The sequence below is a fragment of the Falco naumanni genome, chromosome 2 (genome assembly GCF_017639655.2).
Source record: "Falco naumanni isolate bFalNau1 chromosome 2, bFalNau1.pat, whole genome shotgun sequence".
NCBI lineage: Eukaryota > Metazoa > Chordata > Aves > Falconiformes > Falconidae > Falco > Falco naumanni.
Window position 1 is genome coordinate 72,604,664 of NC_054055.1, and position 20,481 is coordinate 72,625,144.

Below are 20,481 nucleotides of genomic sequence, written 5' to 3' on the forward strand. Positions count from 1 at the left end.
TTAAATTGGATATTAGTACAAATTTCTTCACCAAAAGGCTTGTCAAGCATTGGAAAAGGCTGCCCAGAGATATGGTTGAGTCACCATCTCTGGAGGTATTTATAAGATGTGTAGATGTGGCTCTTAGGGACATGGTTTAGTGGTGGCCTTAGCAGTCCTAGGTTTATGGTTGGACGTGATGATCTTAAAGGTCCTTTCCAGCCTAAATGATTCTATAATTCTATGTCTCACCACCTTGTGGGTACAGTCTGTGCTTCCATTTCATTTCCAAGCCATAGACACTTCTATCACATTTCTATTCCCACCTTTTCCTGAGGTGACTCATAAATTACATTTTGAAACAGAGTACTTTGGTTCTAATTTAGGACTTTATATTTTTTAGTAATGATCAGTATAGCATATTAGTGTTGCTTAGTAATGAAGTCACTTGAGACCTCTCTGGCACATTTTCAGAACATCCTATTCTATTCCCTGTGGAATGTGACAATAAGATCAAATAAAACTGTGTATCAGGAAAACATATAAAATACCATCTATGTTATTGAATTATATTTTCATTATAAATTGAGGAAGGACAGAAACAATCATTTTAGTAAGACTGAACTTACCACTGCACATTTCACAGCCAATCGTGTCCTATTATATTTTGTCATTGGTTTTCATACAAGAATTGTTCCAAGTCCATGAATAATTTCCTCCCTGGATGTCCTCCGTTGTCATATCTAGATGATACTGTGCCATTCCAAAAAAGTTTCATTCTGAGTATTTCCTTTCTACTCACATCTGGAGCACTGTGGCCCATTCTGAGCAACTCAATACAAGAAATACATGGATTTTGTGGAGCAAGACCACTACAGGGCCATAAGGATCATTTAAGGACTGGAGCATCTCTGCTATGAGGAGAGACGGAGAGCTGGGGCTGTTCAGCCTGGAGAAGAGAAGGCTCAGAGAGACCTAATCCACCTGTATAAATAACTGATGGGAGGGAATGAAGAAGGGTGAACCAGGCTCTGCTCAGTGGTGCCCGCTGACAGAGCAAGAGGCAGTGGGCATAGGTTAGCAAATATTAAATTTCATCTGAACACAAGAAAACATGTTTTTACTGTGAGGGTGACCAAGCACTGAACAGGTTGGCTAGAGAAGCTGTGAAGTCTCCGTCTGTGGAATATTCAAAAACTGCTGGGCACGATCCTGGAAAACCTGCTTTCAGTGTCCCTGCCTGAGCAGGGGGTGGGACTGGACGATCTCCAGAGGTGCCCTCCAGCCCCAGCCATTCTGTGTGATGTGAATTCATAACACCATATAGTTATACACGTTACACTTCTTGTCTATGGCATGTATTTAAAATCATGCATCCTGTTTATCCATATGCTGTAAGCTCATGCCAGTTAAAATGATCAGTCTTGATTCTGATGATTTCAGGTCTCTAAAGTAATTTCCATGATCCTTAAATTCTCCCAAAACCAGCAGAATTCCTCACAATGTGACAAAGTCTTCGTTTTAGGCTCTTAATCATTGAATATGTGAATATATTTCTCTTAATATTTAAATTGCTGGTTTACTTTAATGACTTACTGTTATAAAAAACTACTTCCCCCTAGACCCAGTCCATGCATATTTAGTACCATGTCTTGTTATTTTTATATATTAAAATACATTTTTACTAGATCTTTTTTCCACTAGGTCTTCCTACAGACTGATTTCATTTGTACATGGATTCATTCTTACCAACTCAATTTAATGGGAAATTCCAATTACAGAGCTCAAATCTGCCCTCAGCTGCATAGGCACAACCACTGACGGATGCTTTGTAATGGGTTAAAAAGTATTCACAGAAAAATCACAAGACACCCAACTTGACTCTTAGAATTCAAGGTGGTACGTGATGGCTTAGTAGCAGCACTGTTTTACTGTCTGCAGAAGTCTTTGAGAGGTTGTAGATGGGGTTCTCTATTGAGTTGTCTAACAGCCTCTAAGTGAGTCAAATACATTAATGAATAGATAAGATAGAAAGATAGATATTTGTATGTGTATTCAGATTGTGATTAGAGCTTCTAAAAGAACTGACAGTTTATGTACATCTTTCACAATCAACAGGCTTTGATGGGGATTAACAATACTCCCAAGCTTAGGCAGTCTGATGATCCTGTGGCGTGTACTAAATATCATGACGATAAAGGCCAAGAATGTAGCTGCACAATTATCATGAATAAAATAGAAAATAAGCCAAAAGTAATCTTTCTAAAGTATCTCTTCAATTCAGCCTCCGACTGGCATCATGCTGAAAGAAAAGTTCTAGCCATGGTTTGTGGATCAACAGTCTAATTGTGGAATGCAACTCAAGCACGCAGGGTGGGCACCCATACTCACAGATCCCCTATTTCACAGTTCCCTTCACCTGATTACTCGGGCTTCTATGGCCTCCCGTCAGGTCTGTCAAAGGGTTTGGGGGCGTGTTTTGGAGAGGGAGTATTTTTTTCCTAAATTGTTTTATGCCCTGCCATGCAAATATGAAAATTTACTGGCACCAGTGGTGATTTTTCTTCATGGGTTGTAGCTTCAAAAAATCAGTCCTAGAAATACATCTGGGTCCCACGGACTCAAAATTGGGACTGAGCCATCCACATTTATGTTTATTTTACTTAAGGAGCCAAGAAACACTTCTTTTTTCCTCCTTTTTTTTCTTTTTTCTTTTCCCCAGAATTTATTCCAATATGGAGGCGAAAGAAAGGCGAGAAGGGAGAGCGTCTGTCAGTAGCCACAGGTCCCTGTGGGTGGGAGCAGTGGCAGGAGAAGGCTCCCTGCTTGTGGGCTGCTTTTCAAGTGTATGGGAGGATGCTGCACTGCTCACACTTTTTCATTCGCAAACAAAAACAGGGCACCCCTCAGTGCCAAGGCAAATGGCAGAGATCCTCCAGGTCTTACTAACTGGCTGCTCCGCTTTGTCAGGCTTTGTTTTAATGTATTCCCTTCCTTTGGCTGTGGTCATCCCCTGCTCTCTGTTCACCAGCGTAAGAAAAACCATGTCGTGCTTTCCTTGCCAGACATACAAATGCAGGAAGAGTGTGGGAGAAGAGCAGGGGAGATCTTTGCCATTTTTATATTGTGTGTGTGTGTTGAATATTAGAATGTAGGAAAATGGATCTGCTCATCAATAAACAGATATGAGAAGAAATTACTTATTTCATCCTTCTGGTAGGTGATAAGCCTGCAGCCATTTATCAAACATCCACTGGAAATAAATGTCTGTTGTCATTTTTTCACTTTTAATAACATTATACCTCTCTGTAATTTTAGGTGCTCATCTCAACTGCTACCGTGTTTTTTTGGTTGATTGTGTTTTTTTTTCTTTTTGAAAGAATGAGCTTAGGAGAGAGAGAATAATTTAAAGAGGCTTTCCCCTTTCTTTGGCAAGCCAGCAAAATGAATATAAAGAAATTATTTGTATCCATAAAAACAGAGTAAGCCCACTTGCTTAAAGTAGAATAAACACTAAGCAGTCTCACTTGGATTTTCAGTGGCTTTGAATCCAAGTTCGCTTTTACAGCAGCACCAGAGGCATTCTCCCAGCTTGCTAACCCAAAACCTCTACTACAATTTTCTGTCACCCTTTGGGAGACTCCTTGTTCCCACCCTGTGTGCCATGTAGAGGAGATAAGGGCCACCATCCCTTATCTGCAGTAAACCTTTCTCATAACTTTAGAAAGCAGGTGCTGAAGCTCCTCAGTCCTTCAGCAAGCATGGCTGGTAGGCAACCTCTTGGAAGCTTTGCTTACGTGGAAGAGGGTTTTTTACACAATTGGTATGACAGTGCATAATACCATCTCTTCATTAGCACCTGCTCTACCCCAATAGCAAAATGACATTATTCTAGACTACTCTCACACTTTCAGCTTTCAGTATGGCTGTGCCTAATTATACTGCAGCAGAGCTGGAGCTTTTGGTAGTCAAGTTTGGGATAACCGGAGTTTGAGGCTCCTGGGAAGATGTGGCAAAAGGTTTGCAGTAGGAGGACAATGACCTGCTGCAAATACACAGGTTTATCTACCTGGAGGTTTATCTAGGTGACCAGAAAGGAGGTGGCCAGTGGTTCAGCTGCCACACCAAGGTGCATGAGGTGGCTTCTTCCTCTCAGAGCTGTAAGTTTCTCTCAAGGGTGCATATGGACTGAGGGGGTGGCTGTATCTTTTTACATTTGCATTCATGTTTTGACATTTTCTCCATTCTCCTCTTTCTACCAAGGAGGCTTAGACACACAGAGCCTGGCCTAGAGTGAGGAAATGAGGCACTAAGCCAAAAATGTTTTAAAAAGCTTTTTAAAACACAGACCATGTTTTCTTACATTTACATGGAAGATAGGTGAGGATCATACCATATATATGATCTATCGCAATAGAATATCTCTAGAATGGGGTAAATTCATCCTATTCCTAATGTGACTGACTTCTGAGGGGAGGAAAATTCACTGCAGGTTGCATCTGTTAGAGTTGGGCTCTGCAGGGACACATCTGTTACCCTCCTGTGTCTTAAAGCCCTGGCTAAAACCATCCTTCTCCTGCACAAGAACCTCTTCTAGCTAGGCTATTCTCCCTTCTCCTATAGAATCTCTACTCCTGTTCAAGCAGTGGCATGCCTCTCTGTCTTGTAGCCTTGCAACAGACATTCTCCTGTGAGAGAGGACCTGCAGGCTGGAGTCCTTCCAGGCAGGGACTGGCCTCAAGCTCTGCTCTTGCCTGCCTGAGGGCTCTCTCTTCTCACCTGGGATGGGGACCTTCCCTGCCATGGTTTCAAAAGAAAGCATCCTCAGAAAGTATTGCTTGGGCATACCTGTAAGATCTGGGTGGATTTTTGGCACCTTCTGGCCTCTGCCTGAATTACAGATATTTTTTTCACAGGGGCAGGGGCTGGGCATCTCCAGAGTAGGAGCCTCCGACCCTGTACTGGTGCATGTGTTTAAGTACCCAGTAAAGGCGGCAATCCAAAGCCGAGGCACGGATTTATTTTAGAACCTCTGCCAGAGGCTAGGCAGAGCAGAGAACCAAATAATCTAAATACTTGTTAAGCCTTACAGGCCTATGTTCCCATGTGGTTGCAATTTCAGTGGAATTTGATTACAGCGCTCTCACCAGGAGTCTAGTCGGGTTGGCTTATTGTGTCATTGGCAGGAAACAGGACAAACCCAATTATCCCATTGCCTGGGATCCTTGCAGTAACAGGGAACTGCTGAGGTCAGATACATTTGGATCATCCTAACAAGAAGTCCAAAGCTTTCCCCCCCCACCCCACGGTGTAGGAAGTAACATAGGTAAAACCCAGATTCTCAGACAATCCCAAATCTGCCTACACAAATCCAGCATTCACCGGGGGTATTGAAACATGAACAACATATACCAGATAAGCATTTAAAAAGGAGGCCTTTCTGCAGCACCTTTTTAAATGGACCCATCTCCTCCTACTTGTCCTCTCCAGATCTGGCTTTGGAATTATTGGTAAACTTGTAATCATCTCTGAGATGAGAAAGTACCTCAGCTCTAAAGGAAAGGTGAAAATCCTTCACTTTTTGCTATGCAGATGTTTTGAAATACAGAAAACATTCCTTCTTAGCCTTTCAAAGTGGATCGTGAGATATAATTACAGTAATTTTACTGCATAGCTACCAATATAAGCACATGGAAGGCGTGTGGGCAGTCCTGCATGGTTAACAAGGGATCGAGAATTTGTACATCCTCAACTTCCAAACCCTGGATCAACTCCAGCCCTGAATACAGCAGCAACTCTCAGATATGTGACAAAAAAGATACCTTCCCATCATTATCTTTTAGTGATAGTCGTCCATATTTTTTTTCTCAGAAGGTTATCCACTGTTTGATTACTGCCCCCCAGTTGGGAAATTGTGTCCTGTTCTTTATCTGAATCTGCCTGAAACCATCTTTCAGCACTGAATTTTGCTTTTACTTTAGTCAGTAGTACAAGAAATTCACCCTAGTTGTAATTTCTGTATGCAAGTATCTGTACTCAGCACTTGAGTCATGTCTCAGCTTCTTGTCTGTGAGCTCAGATGCGCTCCTTAAGCTTCAAATCATGGCTTGATTTCCAGTCCTTGGAGATACTTGTGCTCCTGTTTTGAACCCTCTCCCCTCTCTCTCCTCATTATTTCTATAGCTTTCCTGAGGTGTGGACAACAATGTACAAACAGCCATAAATGGTCAGACAAAAGGTGTATCTAGCCTAGTGTCCTGCCTCTGTCAGCACTTCCCATAGATGCTGCAGGAAGATGAATAACAGGAAAACAAGGTGCTGCTTTCTTCCCTGCTACCTGCTCCAGCATCCAAGTGTTCTGCAGCTCATTGTGCTACACACATAGGCTCTTAACCTGAACTGGGACCACTTCCCATTTTCTGCTTGACATTCCTAGTTGTATGGGTCCAGGTACCACCATAACATATTTCTTGCTTCCAACTCCACCTGCTTTTCACCTCCTATTTGGAGAGTAAGCCTTGCCTGCTTTCCCGAGATTTCAGTCCAATGGACCCCAGCCTACTGTAAGATGCCTGCAGTAATGTCACCTGAAAGCTTTCAGTGATCGAGGTGTTCTAAAAAGCATAAGAGCTACTTAAGTTAAATATATTTAAATTTATAGTAAGCTCCTGGATTTTCTGAGACTATGTGCGAAGTAAGCTCAAAAAATAAAACCAGCATTGACTATCGCAGTAAAAGAAAACTAAGATTCCCTTATAACAGCATAATTACTCCAGGTGTTAGGGCATTAAAAATAACAGCGATGTTATAGAGGAAGGAATGAGTTGGCAGTACTGTCACCACCTTTATTTCCTAGGACTTCCAAATGAATGTAAAGAAATCTTAAAACATTTGCATTTCCAGGTGTGGAGGTGTTTCTGCACCACCACTGATTTGCTCTGCTATGCACAGCCCCCCGCCCTCCTGCTCTCCTGCATGCAGTCTCACTCACCCCTGAATCCTGCCTCTGCTCCTCAGCATCACAGGCACAGGCAGACACATCCCAGCTTCCTTTACCTACAGCCACCGCCCGCATGCAACACCTATCCCTTCATCCGCATGTTCATAACCCAAGGTCAGCGCGTGCGCACCGTACCCCACACTTGCACGTGGCATCACTTACTATTTTATTCTGGAGATGGGATGAGACATAGAGGGTCTCCGTTGTCCGGGCACTTAAGGTGCCCAAGTCCTTTTGAGGGGGGATTTCAGCAAAACGCATTTTGCAGCTTGCTGGGGTTTAGGAGCTGCCAGCAAGGTGAATATAGGTCTGAGCTGCTCTTTCTCAAATCGAGTGGTTGTGATGGATTATATTTATACCTCCACTGTTCCAGCCTTTGACAAACCTTCCCACACATCTGTTACATGAGAAAGCTTCAACCTAATATTTTTTGAGCTGGGCATATGGGAACATGATTATATCATCTTTATTTGTTTTTCTCCATTCACTCTAACTCCTCCATTCTTCCCTCTCCCCACTGTTTATCATTTAAAGATCCACTAAAATATTACACTGTGTTTTTTACTCATCACCGTCTTTTTTCCCCCCTTGTTGACAGACGCTTACCCTAATTCTGAAGTCATCTATGTGTGGACTAATAGCACCACAACCTCTGTGGTGGTGGCCGAAGACGGCTCACGACTTAACCAGTACCACCTGATGGGACAAACTGTAGGAACTGAAAACATCAGTACCAGTACAGGTAGGGATAATATTTCCATCCCGTGGTTGCCGATAGCTGGAGCAGGAGGGTTGATCCACAAGCTCCGGTTATTTTGTAAGGAGGTTAGGGAAACATCTGTGGGATGCAGGGTGCTTGAGAGATCCTGTGCAGGTTCCTGACCACTTAGCAGACATGCTGAAACACTGAGAGGCTTATATGCTGGTTCTTACACACGTTGCAACGGGTGAAGGTGCATCCAAGCTCCTGCTATTTAACGGGAGCACTGGAGAAGCTGCACACAACTTCTTGGCGACCACCTTTGCTGAAGCTGCCAGAGCTGTTGCTGGCTTATTTCCCTATGGGAGGAACCATCCCGGGAGGCAAACACCACCCACACATTTGATCCGTTTCAATCATCGCTTTAAAGTGATTTGCTTGATGAAACCACAGCGGGGGAGGGAGCAGAGGGCAAGTGGGGGTTGTGGCATGGCTTTGCAGCGTGTCCAGGGGACCACGTGGCTGGAGAGGAGGTGCAAACCCCGAGGATTCCCATTTCCTCCCGGGCTGCAAGCACAGGCGCCAGATGTGGCAGCATTAGGGAGGCAAAGAAGCTTTAATCCCAGGCCAGGCACCCACGTGAGCCATGCCGTCCTGCTTCTTAAGGCTCCCACGCAAGGGCAGCCCTGGGCGTGCATTGGCGGGGGGACTCCTGGGGGGGGTCGAGGCTGGGACAGGGATCACGTGGGCCCAGCAGGATGGGGGCTTAACCAGGTTACACAATGCACTTGTCTGGGGAGCATTAGTGGCATCCAGCCTGCTGTGAAGGGAAGGGGGATTTCCACCGCACTGGTTGTACAGGGCTTGGGGTGGGGAAAGGGGGCAGCCAGCGGCAGCACAACTGGGAGCAATTCCTGCTGGCAAAGCACGACAGAGGCTTCTGGTGGTGTGCTGTGTCCCTGGTGAAAAAAGAAGGGCTCTAAGCTGAAGGCAGGATTGTAGAGGACAAGGGGTAGATTGAGTTGGGAACCTGTTACTATCCGCAGGAAATGTAGGAGATGTGAAAACAGGTATACATACACTTGCACACAAAGTTAGCCGGACCAAAACATGAAGGCGCATAAAGCTTTCTGCTTAAACTGTCAAAACATGGCAAATAAAGAGGGGGCAGCTGAGCTTGCCACATACTCTCCAAACAGGACACGAAGTGAGGGAAGCCTTGCCTCGAGCAGAACAGGGGAGCCACTAAACATGACCACCACCTCCATCCTACAGAGCTTCACCCCCTCCCTTGCCCATTTCAGGAGACACAAAGCTGTTGCAAAAGAAAAGATACCTAAAGTCTAGAGAAGCGTATAGACAGAGCAGCCACCACTGAAAAGAAAAAGGACGAGTATGCTATCTCCTCCTATTAAAGAGCAAAGGCGCTTTTTTCCTTACCAGTTTACCATCATAGCGGCGTTGTTTTCTGCAATGAACGGCAGCTCGCCTCTTGCCTTCAGTGTTGCCAAGAAAAAGATCCAGAGGATGTACTGGAGCATCTCCTACAAGCTCGTCCTGCTCCTTAGAGCATGAAAACCATCCAGCCCAGGCAGTGAGTGCTCCAGCGTGTCCGCTCCAGGCCACTTCCAGTTTGCAGCTTTGCCTGTGAAAGCTCCTTGTGCTCCTCAGCCCAAGGAAACAGGGGACTCTTCAGACAAATCCCAAAGTTTCTGCCCAGTAACCTCCTCCCTCCTGTATCTTAAGATTTAGGCTAATAAATGCTTGTTTTCCAATGTCAAGATTTTATATTAATGTCCCGGGTTACATCTGGGCTGGCTGGATTCTGATTGCAGGCTGGATCACAAAGAGCAGGACACAGATTGTAACCAGGGATTAGCAAAATACAAAAATCCGATTTTGCACAGGGAAAGCATCAGTCAGCAATGGATTTTCTGGACTTCATCAAGCTCGTAGGAGGCCAGTAATCAGGGTTACTTATGAACGGCTAAGGCATTTCTTCCTCCTGTTGAATTGTTGAACATGAAAAAGAAAACCCAAATAGCTGTTGCACATATCCAAATGCTTGGATCTTTTGTGGGGTTTTTGACACACAAGTCAAACTACACAGCCCTTGCAGCTGCATCAGCAAAATGTTTGCATATGCCATACAACATTTATGCTCTTCTTTCTAGCAGACATTTTTTTTTCAATATGGAAATGCTGGACCTGCTGGATCCCTTGGGATTCTCCTGATTTTGTAGGCAAGTCACTAAGATTGGCTGTCTTCTCAGAAAAAAAGCCATCCTGGCACTCCCAATTCACCAGCCAGTCTTGAAATTGGGAACATTTTAGCCATGCCACATAAAATAGCTCTGACATATGACCCCTGGGGTTTTGCTGGTGAGTTTTTTTTGTGCTAGCATCCCCTAATGTCACTCCCCCAAAAGAGAAGATGTTTGACTACTCACATTGCTTCCAACAGGCCTAACATCTGTTATGCCCTGGTGGTACAAGTGAAAACAATCACATATGGGATTTGGGTCCAAGTGGATCTTGCTGCTTTCTGCAAATGATTGCCCAGTTCTGTTTCCCATACCCAGAATCTCTCACTGCTAACTTAGGATCTACAGTGCCACAAAACCAAACAAAAACCCACTCTTTTATTTTCTGCCAGCTGGAGCCTGAGCTTTGAAATATCCAAAGCCTAAATAATAAAAGAAGCATTCAACCCTTCATTTTGCACCAAATAATTCTGATTTTTCCTTGAGATTAATTTTTCCCCTGCATCACTATAAAATTGATACAGGCATTTCTTGTGGGCCAAAATATTCTGGATGCCATGGTCAGGGATGTGGCATTACAGACCTGTCAGGATCTCTCCAGAACAGCGGTTGACAGACCTGAGTCCAGGTATATCCAGTAAACAAACAAGCTTGGGAACTGGTGCAGCCTCATTAAAATACTCTATTGACTCCCAGCATAATGGCAATGGAAGAATGCATGTAAAAGCCTGGAAAATTTGTAAGCGTGATCTCCAGAACTCCATCATCTAGATACCAAAAAAATACTGTAGCAGCTTTTAAAGCATAAAAATACCTTAAGACCAGCAGCAGCACGGTAGCGTAGCTCTATGAAGAAATGCAGCCATTCCTCCTCTGGGGCTTTTCATTAGTGCTAAATTTGTTATCAAAATTGTTTTGTGCAGTGATGAGTGGACCCCATCAGGAACAGGATTCTTTTTTAATTGTTACATAAACCAATGATAAAAATTCTCTTGTTCAAGAAAGCTTGTGGTCTAAGGGTAAACAGTGGCCTTACAGAAGTAAAAGGGAGGTTTGCCGCTGCAGTAGAGCCTGTATAAACAAAAGGCCAACTCAGGCAGATGTTTGCTTTACTTTAAGCAGTGCTCCCAGGTCATTAAAAAAGCTGTGGGGGTTTCATAAGCCCTAGGTCTGCTGGAGGAAGCATTCCTAGTGTAGGCATTTTTGAAAGGGACAGCATGGGAAATCAGAGAAGATATCAGTTGGAAGAAGAGCAAGTACAAAATCAAGGTGATATCATTATTTCAGTGCAGATGAGAGCTTTGATAGGTTAAAGAAATTCATAAGGCAAAAGTCAGCTGTGGAGAGCCATCAAAATGTAGGCATTCATTTTCTGCATTTTAAAAAGGAAATAAGGGGGTCCTGTTGCTTTGCTGAAGCCGTTTACTTTTTTTTTATTCCAGCTCCAAAAGCATATGTCAAAATCAATAATGCATACCGTCACTCCTTAGCAAGCAGGGAAACTGTGACTCAAACACATCCCGGTGCAGTAGCAACTCAGAAACAGATTACAGGCACATAGACCCTGCTGCTCCTGGCATATTTGATGAGCAATCCACAAACTAAATGCTCCTGAATAAAGAGCAAGTGGGGTTCCTTCCGAGACCACAGCATGTTCAGTATCCCTGCTTCAAAGTTACACTAAATGGAAAGGAATTAGATGTTGCTTCACAGGGATTTTGTCCCCAGTTTCACAGCATTCGCTGTCCATCTCCACATCCCTCCTCAGGGGACTGTTTCACCAGAAAATCAGACTCCAGGAGAAAGTCATAAAGATTGAGGCAGGCTGTCAAGTAAGGTATTTCTGTGCTGTTCCAGTCTCTGACTAAAATCCTCAGCACAAACGAGCTCTGCAAAACTTCATTCAGAATAACAGAGCTTCTTTAGCGTAGCATATCAGTGCAGCTGTACCTGCAAAAGCCCTTTCACTCTAGACCTGTTCTCCGCTAATTAGCCATATTGTCACTTAGAAATAATCTGCCAGATCTAACTGCTTAGCAATGCTGGCCACAGCTCAACGCGGGCTACTCACTCAAGGCAGAACCAGCCTGTTATATATTTTCCTTTTGTCGCTGGTCTATAGAAACTAACAGTCAAGTCTTGCAACAGAGATTATAGCTATATTTGTTTTGTTCTTGGAGGACGATATATATTTCAGAACAGGCATTACCCTGATTCATCAGTACCCAGCTGAATGATGCATTTAAATTAATTTGGTATCAATGTGAGTGGAGATCTGTTAGGGCTTGAAGGGTTTGGGGTTTTTTTATTCTTACATTTTGTTTTTACTCTTATTTTTCCTAGGCAAATAGTAGCCTGGTTTTAGCTAGCAAGATTTTGGCTTTGAGGAGCAGTTACCATCAATGAATAGTCTTCGGTAACAACTATATGGTTTTCCAGGAACAGCCTGAGAGAACCAGTTAAGTTTTGATTTTTTTATGAAACATTAGGGAACGTGACAGCTGGTCTGTCGATTTTGGAGTGCATTTTTTTAGGCTTTTATTGAAATTCGGAGAACCTGACAAAAGACAGATTAAGGCAATGCTGTGAATTTGGCATATAAAAAAGACATGGAATTTAGCACTGCTGTGGCAGCTTTCAGTGAATTCTCCATGCAGGCAGTACGATATTCAGATATTCATTGCTCAAGTGAACAAGGCATGGCACAATGTCTATCCAGAAACAGATTAAAGTGTACCAAATTCTAGGTAAACTGCATGTACTAGAGGGATTATTTTTTTTTTTTTTTTTTTCTGGAGGAGCAATCTGATGGGTTTGGGTGCTCAGATCAGTAAGACATCCCGGGATCCATGTGCAAAGTTGCAGGTTTTGCAGCACTGACACTGGGACAGGCAGTCCCTCAAGTGCAGTACAGAAGTGTCTCGATCCCTTCTCATTGTTGAAGAATGATGGCTTGACAGTAACAGTTGCCCTAATGAGGTTAAGTCCTGCTGCTAAATCAGGTTTCTAAGAGTAGGTGGCCTTAACTGTTTGTAGGACTGAGTAAAAAATGGGCAGGACTGAGGCAGTGACGGCAACCCAGGTTTTTTAAGCCTGTGAATGTCAAGGCAACCCAGGTGGCATAAAAGGAGTGAAGCTTTTCAGTGCAGTAGGAGTAGTCAGTCATTGCATTGCCTTTTGCTTTTGGGGAATGAATGTGAAGTCTAACAGGATCTAGCAGCACCTCTCTCTCAAGCTCTGGTTTTCCACAATGGAGAAATCCAGACATTTTTAATGAATGAAATTAAGAACGGCTGAATGATATCTTCAAATTGGGGTGTGTATGTGTGTGTGTGTGTCTGTGTGTCTGTGTGTCTGTGTCTGTGTCTGTGTGTCTGTGTGTGTGTGGAGCTGGCCTGCTTAAGTCCCTGAATCAGTAAGCCTCCCTTATTTTACCCACATGCGCATTTTTCTCCTCCTAGGTGAATATACTATTATGACAGCCCATTTTCATCTGAAAAGAAAAATTGGTTATTTTGTCATCCAGACATACCTTCCTTGCATTATGACTGTGATCTTATCGCAAGTGTCGTTTTGGCTAAACAGAGAATCTGTCCCTGCTAGGACTGTCTTTGGTGAGTATCCCACTTTCTCCCAGCATGCAGGAAGGATCGGTCTGGCTTGTGGAAGTGATTTGCTGTAACAAAACCACAGTGCTTTTTTCTGCTTGAGGTATTCTAGATGTTCGCTTGTTCTCTTCCAGTTTAAAGTCAAACTTCATTTAAAGACACCGTCTGGGCTTTTTTGGTAGTTATTATAGAAATTGGTCAAGAATCAATTATACTAATATTGAGGACAGAAGACAAAAGAACTGGATTGGTGTGATTTGTGGTTTGGGTTGGGTTGTTTTTTTTTCACTTGGGTGAAATACTGGATGGCTTACAACAAGAAAACATCCATAATATTGTATTTAGTGTATACTCAAGCTAAGCATTTGAAACAGATTTCACTTTGAGACATTTTGTTTATCTCTGTTTTAAGATGTTTATCTTGGAAAACCATGTAGAGGTTAATTAGTGACAATTATCTCTATTACCATCAAACAAATCAATATGATTTTGCATTTAGAAAAAGCATATTTACTACAGAAGTTGTCATGGAAAAATCCTTTGGGGTGTCTTAAATTACTCAATTTATCACTAGAAGATTGCAGAAAATAAACATAGCCTTAAGTAAAGGTTGATGAAATACAGAATTTTCAGTAGATGAAAAATGAGGTGAGTGGGAGCAGTTTATTATGTAAAACTTTGTTCAGCTGTTGTTAAAAGAGTCATTCTTCTGAAATCAGTCAGCAGCTTTGATCAAAAATCAGTTCATCAATCTGTATGGGGAGAATACAGGTACCAGCATTGCTTTGCTGATTGGTGGTACCCATTCTAGGTTTACAAAGCTGTAACTGGGAGTTGGGTTTTGTCCTATTGGAAGAATCCTTCCACAGGTGGAAGTAGTGGCAGCTCAGTCACTTACTGGCCTATGGGAAAGGAGGAGCTACAGCCAAGGCAGTCAGTAACAGCCAACAATTTCATACATACAATCGTCATGTGAGAAAATAAAACCAGTAATCCCACTTGATTCTGACAGTTACCGCTAAATGGGTTGCTCACCGATTTTATAATGTACTATTTAACAAGGGACACTCTATACATACTATGCATCAGTATACAGGGATAAAATGCCAGTAAGGCCTTGGTTTATGTAACAGCTGGGTTTGTGTTACCCTAAAAATGCTTATTTAAATACACTATAACTTAACATAACCAGAACACCACAAAATTAAACACCTGAGGGTGGAGGCTTTCATTTTTTCTTGGAGAGTAAAGTATCTTACTCTTCTGGACCGTAATATAGAAACAGACTGACTTCATGTGGCCACCTTAGGCATCCTGCTGAATTGCAGCCTGCTCATAGCGTCTTAGGGATCTTGTAAGGGCTACCAGACTCACCTCTTCCTCTTTTTCCCCCCTTCTTTATAGGAGTGACAACAGTCCTCACCATGACCACCTTAAGTATTAGTGCCCGTAACTCTTTGCCAAAAGTGGCCTACGCTACTGCCATGGACTGGTTTATAGCTGTCTGCTATGCCTTTGTATTTTCTGCATTGATTGAATTTGCAACAGTCAACTATTTCACCAAGAGGAGTTGGGCATGGGATGGCAAAAAAGCCCTGGAAGCTGCTAAAATCAAGGTGCTTACCTCACATTTTTTAAACACATAAAAAGCAGGGACTCAACATAGTTCAAATAACTGAACGGACAATTTTCAGCTTCTTTGGGGAAAAGGTATTTAATTACCTCATGACATACTTTCACCTTCCTATAGAGGAAAATTTGTAAGGAGATATGCCTTCTTATCTTCACAGAGATAGAGTATCAGTCTCTACCATCTATATGAAGAGGGCTATTTCCAGAAGGATGGAGGGAATTGAGTACACACAGCATTTCAGTGACCAAACTTCTGATAACAGCAGACATAAACTATGAAACATATCTCTGCAGAATACTCCCTATGCACTCTTTCAGATAAATGACAAAGCTCACACTGAACTCCATGAGTCAGGGTCCCATCACAGTATCCCCAAGAAAAAAAGACACAAAAGAGCGGTTCTGTGAAAACACAAAGTTTTGGGTTTCATGCTGAAATGAAAGTTTTGGAATAAGTCTGATTCTTAGCAAATGATGGCCTAGAGAGAGCTCAGACCTGCAGGCACCCCAAAGGAACAATACAGAGAGGGCAAGCTGGCAGGGGCAGTGAGCCCAACCACACTCGCTGCTGCAGCCAGGAGAGTGAGGTTCACATCTTGGCAGCTGTCCGTGGGGCAGCAACCTCTGCAGGTGCCGGACCTCATCGCCTTGACAAAAGAGACTGCTAATGCACACACCAGGTAGGATCCAGGTCAGGACAGTCACTTAGTTTTCTCTGGCATTGGGGAAAGTTTAACATGAGTAAGGGCTATAAAGTCAAGACAGGAACAGCTGTTTGGTAGTCAAAGTCGCATAGGCAACAGGCATCTGTTGGCATGATTGATTATGGTACTTAGATTTTTAGGTTAGTGTCTTGAGAATGTGTTTCCACTTTCTGTTCCCACAGTCTAATGTTTTGTTCTGTACACTGCAGAAAAAAGAGCGTCAATTGCTGGGAAATAAATCAACTCATACTTACAGCACTGGGAAGATGACCCCCGCGCCAAACATGCCAAAGGACTCAGGCCCATCTGTCATCTCAAACACTGCATCTGCTCCAGTGAAGCCTGCAGAAGAAAAGCCTGCTGAAAGCAAAAAGACTTACAACAGCATCAGTAAGATTGACAAAATGTCCCGGATAATTTTTCCAGTGCTGTTTGGAACTTTTAACTTAGTTTACTGGGCCACATATTTGAATAGGGAGCCTGTTATCAAAGGTGCCAGTTCTCCAAAATGAACTGAAGGACTCTAAAGCCACGTGAGCCATACTTACAAAGCAGGCGCTACCAAGGAAAATTTGAGATCCAGACAACTTTCTACATTTGGGCAATATTCTTCAGGAAGTTTTTTGCATGTTTAATAATATGTACAAATAATATTGCCTTGATTGTTTCTACATGTAACCTCAGATGTTTCGGAGACAATTATATTACTTACAGCAACAGATCTTTATAAAAGATCAGAAGGCATTGAACATGGCTTCTTTGCTGCTGAGTATCTTGCATTGGTAGTTTACAAATGAAATAAGTTATATTTTTTAACTGTTCAAGTGTACTACATATCGTGGTTTTTATACTTCAGATGTACAGTCATACAAATATAGGCTTAACCTATATTTTACAGAAGAGCTCCACTATTGTCATCTGATAAGTTACTGAGTAACGCCAGTTGTAAATGTGCCAAATTATTAAGTATAGGTCTATGTTTGAGCACCTTTACTGGTTATAGGTAGTGCATTACTCCTCAGATAAAACTGCTCAGCCCAATTTTCACTGGAAAATAATACAATGCACTGAATCCTAATGGGGCTATGTTAATTTTCACTGCTTGAGCTTCTAGCGTGCAGTGAAGTAACATAGGGAGCAGGATGCTACTTGTGTAAATAAAGGTGCTGGAATCTTGCCCTTAAAAGACAGTAAGTTTGTTTGGATTTTGCATTCCAAGGAATTTTCTTGAATGATTTTCAGTATTTATTCCAAAAATTAGAGATATATTGCATGAAATTAACATAGATTAGGAACATACCTGTGCAAATAAAACTTTTAACAACAGCAGTAGACATTTTTATTAGGGTAAAGTAAATGGTGTTTGGACATTTTCCCAAGAAGAAGATTGTGTTATATTATCAGAGATTAACAGTAAAGAATTATAGTAATTCTGCAATAATTATTGCTTGTTTCCCACAGTGAAAACCAATCAGCTGACACTAAGAAGTGTGATCAGAGAAAAAGATGTGCTTCATGACAGCAAGGTGTTTCAGTGACAATGTTGACAGAAAGGTCTTTGTACTGTCCATCTGAAACTTTTCTATAAAACGCCTTGCTGCTGCCAATGTGTTTTGCTTTCACAATGAATGAGAAAATGCAATCTGAGTTTTCAGCTCTTTCTTCCTTGGCATCTTTTCCTTGTTCCAGAAGCTTTTGTAATTTAATCTTAATGTTTAAATAAAAAATACATTCAACATTTGATTGCAAAATGTTATTCTTGTACTGGTTATCCTTTTAGAGAGACCAAAAAATCACCACAAGAGCCGGAAGGAGTAAATGAAAAGCACACATCATGCACTCGGTCACATGTGTGAGCATGACACATCCTCACTGTTGCCCAGAAAGGTATATACTGAGGGAAGACAGTGAATGGAGATGTTTCAGAATTAGGTGCTATCTTGCTATGAAGCATCAACCCCATGTGCTCTTTGGTCCAGAGAGGAGAGCTCATGCTTCACTTTAAGGTGAGGGTCTAGTCCAGGACTGGGGAGCTGTCTGGACTTCTTGTGTGTGTTCTCTTCATCCCCCTTCACTCCTAAACATTGCCAAGAAAAAAACCTCACACTCCTATTCCTTTTTGCAGGTTTTTGTTTGATGCTGAGGAATTAGAAATTTGCAAATTCTCAGTGCCCACGGAGAAGCCACGGGACTGAGTGGGTGACTGGAAGCTGTTAAAAAGGAGCAAGGGAGGGGCATACCCATCTATTAGTTACGGTGCTATCCTGAGCCAAGGTGAGGATTTGGAGCTATGTTTTCATGTAGGCTTCCCATATGGCTTTGAGCAGCCACACACCTCTATGTTCATCATTTTTTTTGTTTTAAAAGTGAGATAATGATATCTGAACGCAATAAATCTGGCTCTTTGGGGATTGAAAACAGTGAAAAATTGCAAAGCCCATTGGGAGGCGAAACTGTATGAAGTCCCATGGCTATTTCTTTTCTTGCATGCAGGTTATTTCCACAAAAAGATTGGAGCCAACAAGACCTCCTGTTTTCTCAGTGAAGAGCACATAGCTTTGCCAAGCCCGACAGGGATGCAGCGCAGGGAATTGCAGACGCAATGTACTGGGTGTCCCCAGTGATTCACTCAGTGAGCACCTCTGAAACAGCTAAAACCACCCGGTGACTGGCAGAGGGGAGCAGATATTTCTGCATGTACAAGACAGACCCTCTCAGCTGAAGCCTCTTCTGCCTCTTCCTGTGGCCATGGAGATGTACAATAAATGCCAGCTCCTGGAGGCTGAATATCCAGTCAGGGAGAGATGAGCCCAACATGCTGTCAGGGCTAGCAAACAACAATTCCTCTTAGTCAGGATGTGCACACCAGGGGAACTGTTCTTCTAAATGTTTCATATGGGTGTGCATTCCTCCTGTGGCAAGGCAAAGTGACCATAAAATGGGTGGCATGGTAGGGTCTTGTTAATCACTGACGAAGACTGCCTGCAGCCCTATGGATGAGTGTTTGCTCACTGCCCTCGAGTCTTTTCCTGGGGTTGATGATAGGGCCTGCCATTGACATTCATCACAGGTTGGTATGTGCCAGGTAACACATCTGGACAAGGCTTCTTGCTCGATAGAAACCAGTTTACCAACAGCTTGCTATTTCTAGTCTCTCCAGAATAACAGATGAGACGTAACTCTAGCAACATCAGTGACATAGCATAATGCACCAAATTGATCTTACTCAAACAGATGTCTGAGGATGATGGGTGGGCTGGTGAGGACCCACCAGAAAACAGTCCACTTGATTTGCCCTCTTTTTTTAATGCCATATGTAGACATGCTGTCACGTGGTTGGCAGGTATGTATACTGATACATAACTGTAAGCTCAATTCTCTTCCCAACCATTCTTGCAGCCTACAGGTGGCATAGGTTCAGGCTTTTTTATCACACATTATTATTTGTGACAACGTAAATGATAAAGTTGTATTATTAACACTTCTTCCTCTCAGATATCAAACATTCAAGGTACATGAAAAACATGGTGGGTTTGGTTTGTTGGGGTTTCCCCCCCCCCCCCCCCCCCCCGGAAGTTTAGGTAGCTGTAGGGTTTTAAACTAAAACCAGTTATTGAACAATGATGTTCCAAAAATTAAAGAACTAATTGGACAGTCCTTGACCGAAACCAGGTTCTGTGGGTTCAGGTTCAATCTGGAGCATGGGACTTTTGCACAGTTCTCTAAATAGATTGAAACTGTATCAGGATCCTGAGACACACTGATTGCTAGAAGCTGAAGGAGTACTTGGGAGGAATATCATATATATGTGCACTGTTCCTCTCATTCTTCCCAAAACAACTCTGCTTCTGGCCATTTTCAGAGGAAGGTTACTGCACTATCCAGACCTTTGTCCTGACCCCATACAGCTACTCAGCAAATGTTCTGCAAGAGAAGGCTGGAGTGCAGGAATGCCTAGTCAGACCACAGAGTATTTGTGAAAGTGGCACCAGGGTGCTTCTGGGGTAATATGGAGGCTGTATTTACTACTACACTGTTAAAACCTATGAACTATCTGTGAACCTCCAGAAGACACCAAGCATTGTAAAAAGATGTCTGAATACAAATGAATCCCCCAAAACAGAATCACAGGAAGTTGCTTTTTACTTTCCTCAGACTCCCACAAAAAGCCTCCAAGGTGAGCTTTTTTGCTACATGAATGGGAAACTCGGAGCCACCTTCACAGCATCTTCTCCAGAGCCATTATCTGCCCCAAAGGGTTCTGTGTGCTTTTTATTATTTGCTTACACCCAAGTTTGCCTCTTACCCTGAATGGCTCAGCATCATTTTTTGGTCACCACTGCAGGACTCAGTGCCAGGACCTCTAAATCTGACTTGTTTTACTTACATGGAAAGTTTCCTTGTCTTCACTGAATGCAAACTACCTGCAAACAGCGGAGCTGCATGGTCGCAGGATCAGGCTCTTTGCTTTATTTTGGTAAACAATTTATGTGATGTGTAGAGGACCTGATAATTACCTGCCAAAGGCATATGCACCACAGACATTCTATACTTAAATCACTTCAAGGTATATTGACTGTCACTTTCTGCGTTT

General features: G+C 42.7%; 2 protein-coding genes across 4 annotated transcripts in view; one reads left to right on the top strand and one right to left on the bottom strand.

Annotated features, from left to right (window-relative positions):
* Window positions 1-9,685, bottom strand: part of GABRB3 (gamma-aminobutyric acid type A receptor subunit beta3) — a 197,820-nt gene extending 188,135 nt beyond the window's left edge. The window contains exon 1 of the mRNA XM_040584815.1: window positions 9,120-9,685. Coding sequence (XP_040440749.1) covers window positions 9,120-9,220 — 101 coding nt within the window. The 5' untranslated portion in view covers window positions 9,221-9,685. The remainder of the gene's footprint in view (window positions 1-9,119) is intronic.
* Window positions 1-17,625, top strand: part of GABRA5 (gamma-aminobutyric acid type A receptor subunit alpha5) — a 60,027-nt gene extending 42,402 nt beyond the window's left edge. For 2 of the 3 annotated variants that reach the window (XM_040584818.1, XM_040584817.1), the window contains exons 8-11: window positions 7,578-7,721; window positions 13,405-13,557; window positions 14,956-15,167; window positions 16,097-17,625. In XM_040584818.1, the coding sequence (XP_040440752.1) occupies window positions 7,578-7,721; window positions 13,405-13,557; window positions 14,956-15,167; window positions 16,097-16,399 (812 nt within the window). In that variant the 3' untranslated portion in view covers window positions 16,400-17,625. The remainder of the gene's footprint in view (window positions 1-7,577; window positions 7,722-13,404; window positions 13,558-14,955; window positions 15,168-16,096) is intronic. The other variant, XM_040584819.1, reaches the window with a different exon arrangement.
* The last annotated feature ends 2,856 nt before the right edge of the window (window positions 17,626-20,481 follow it).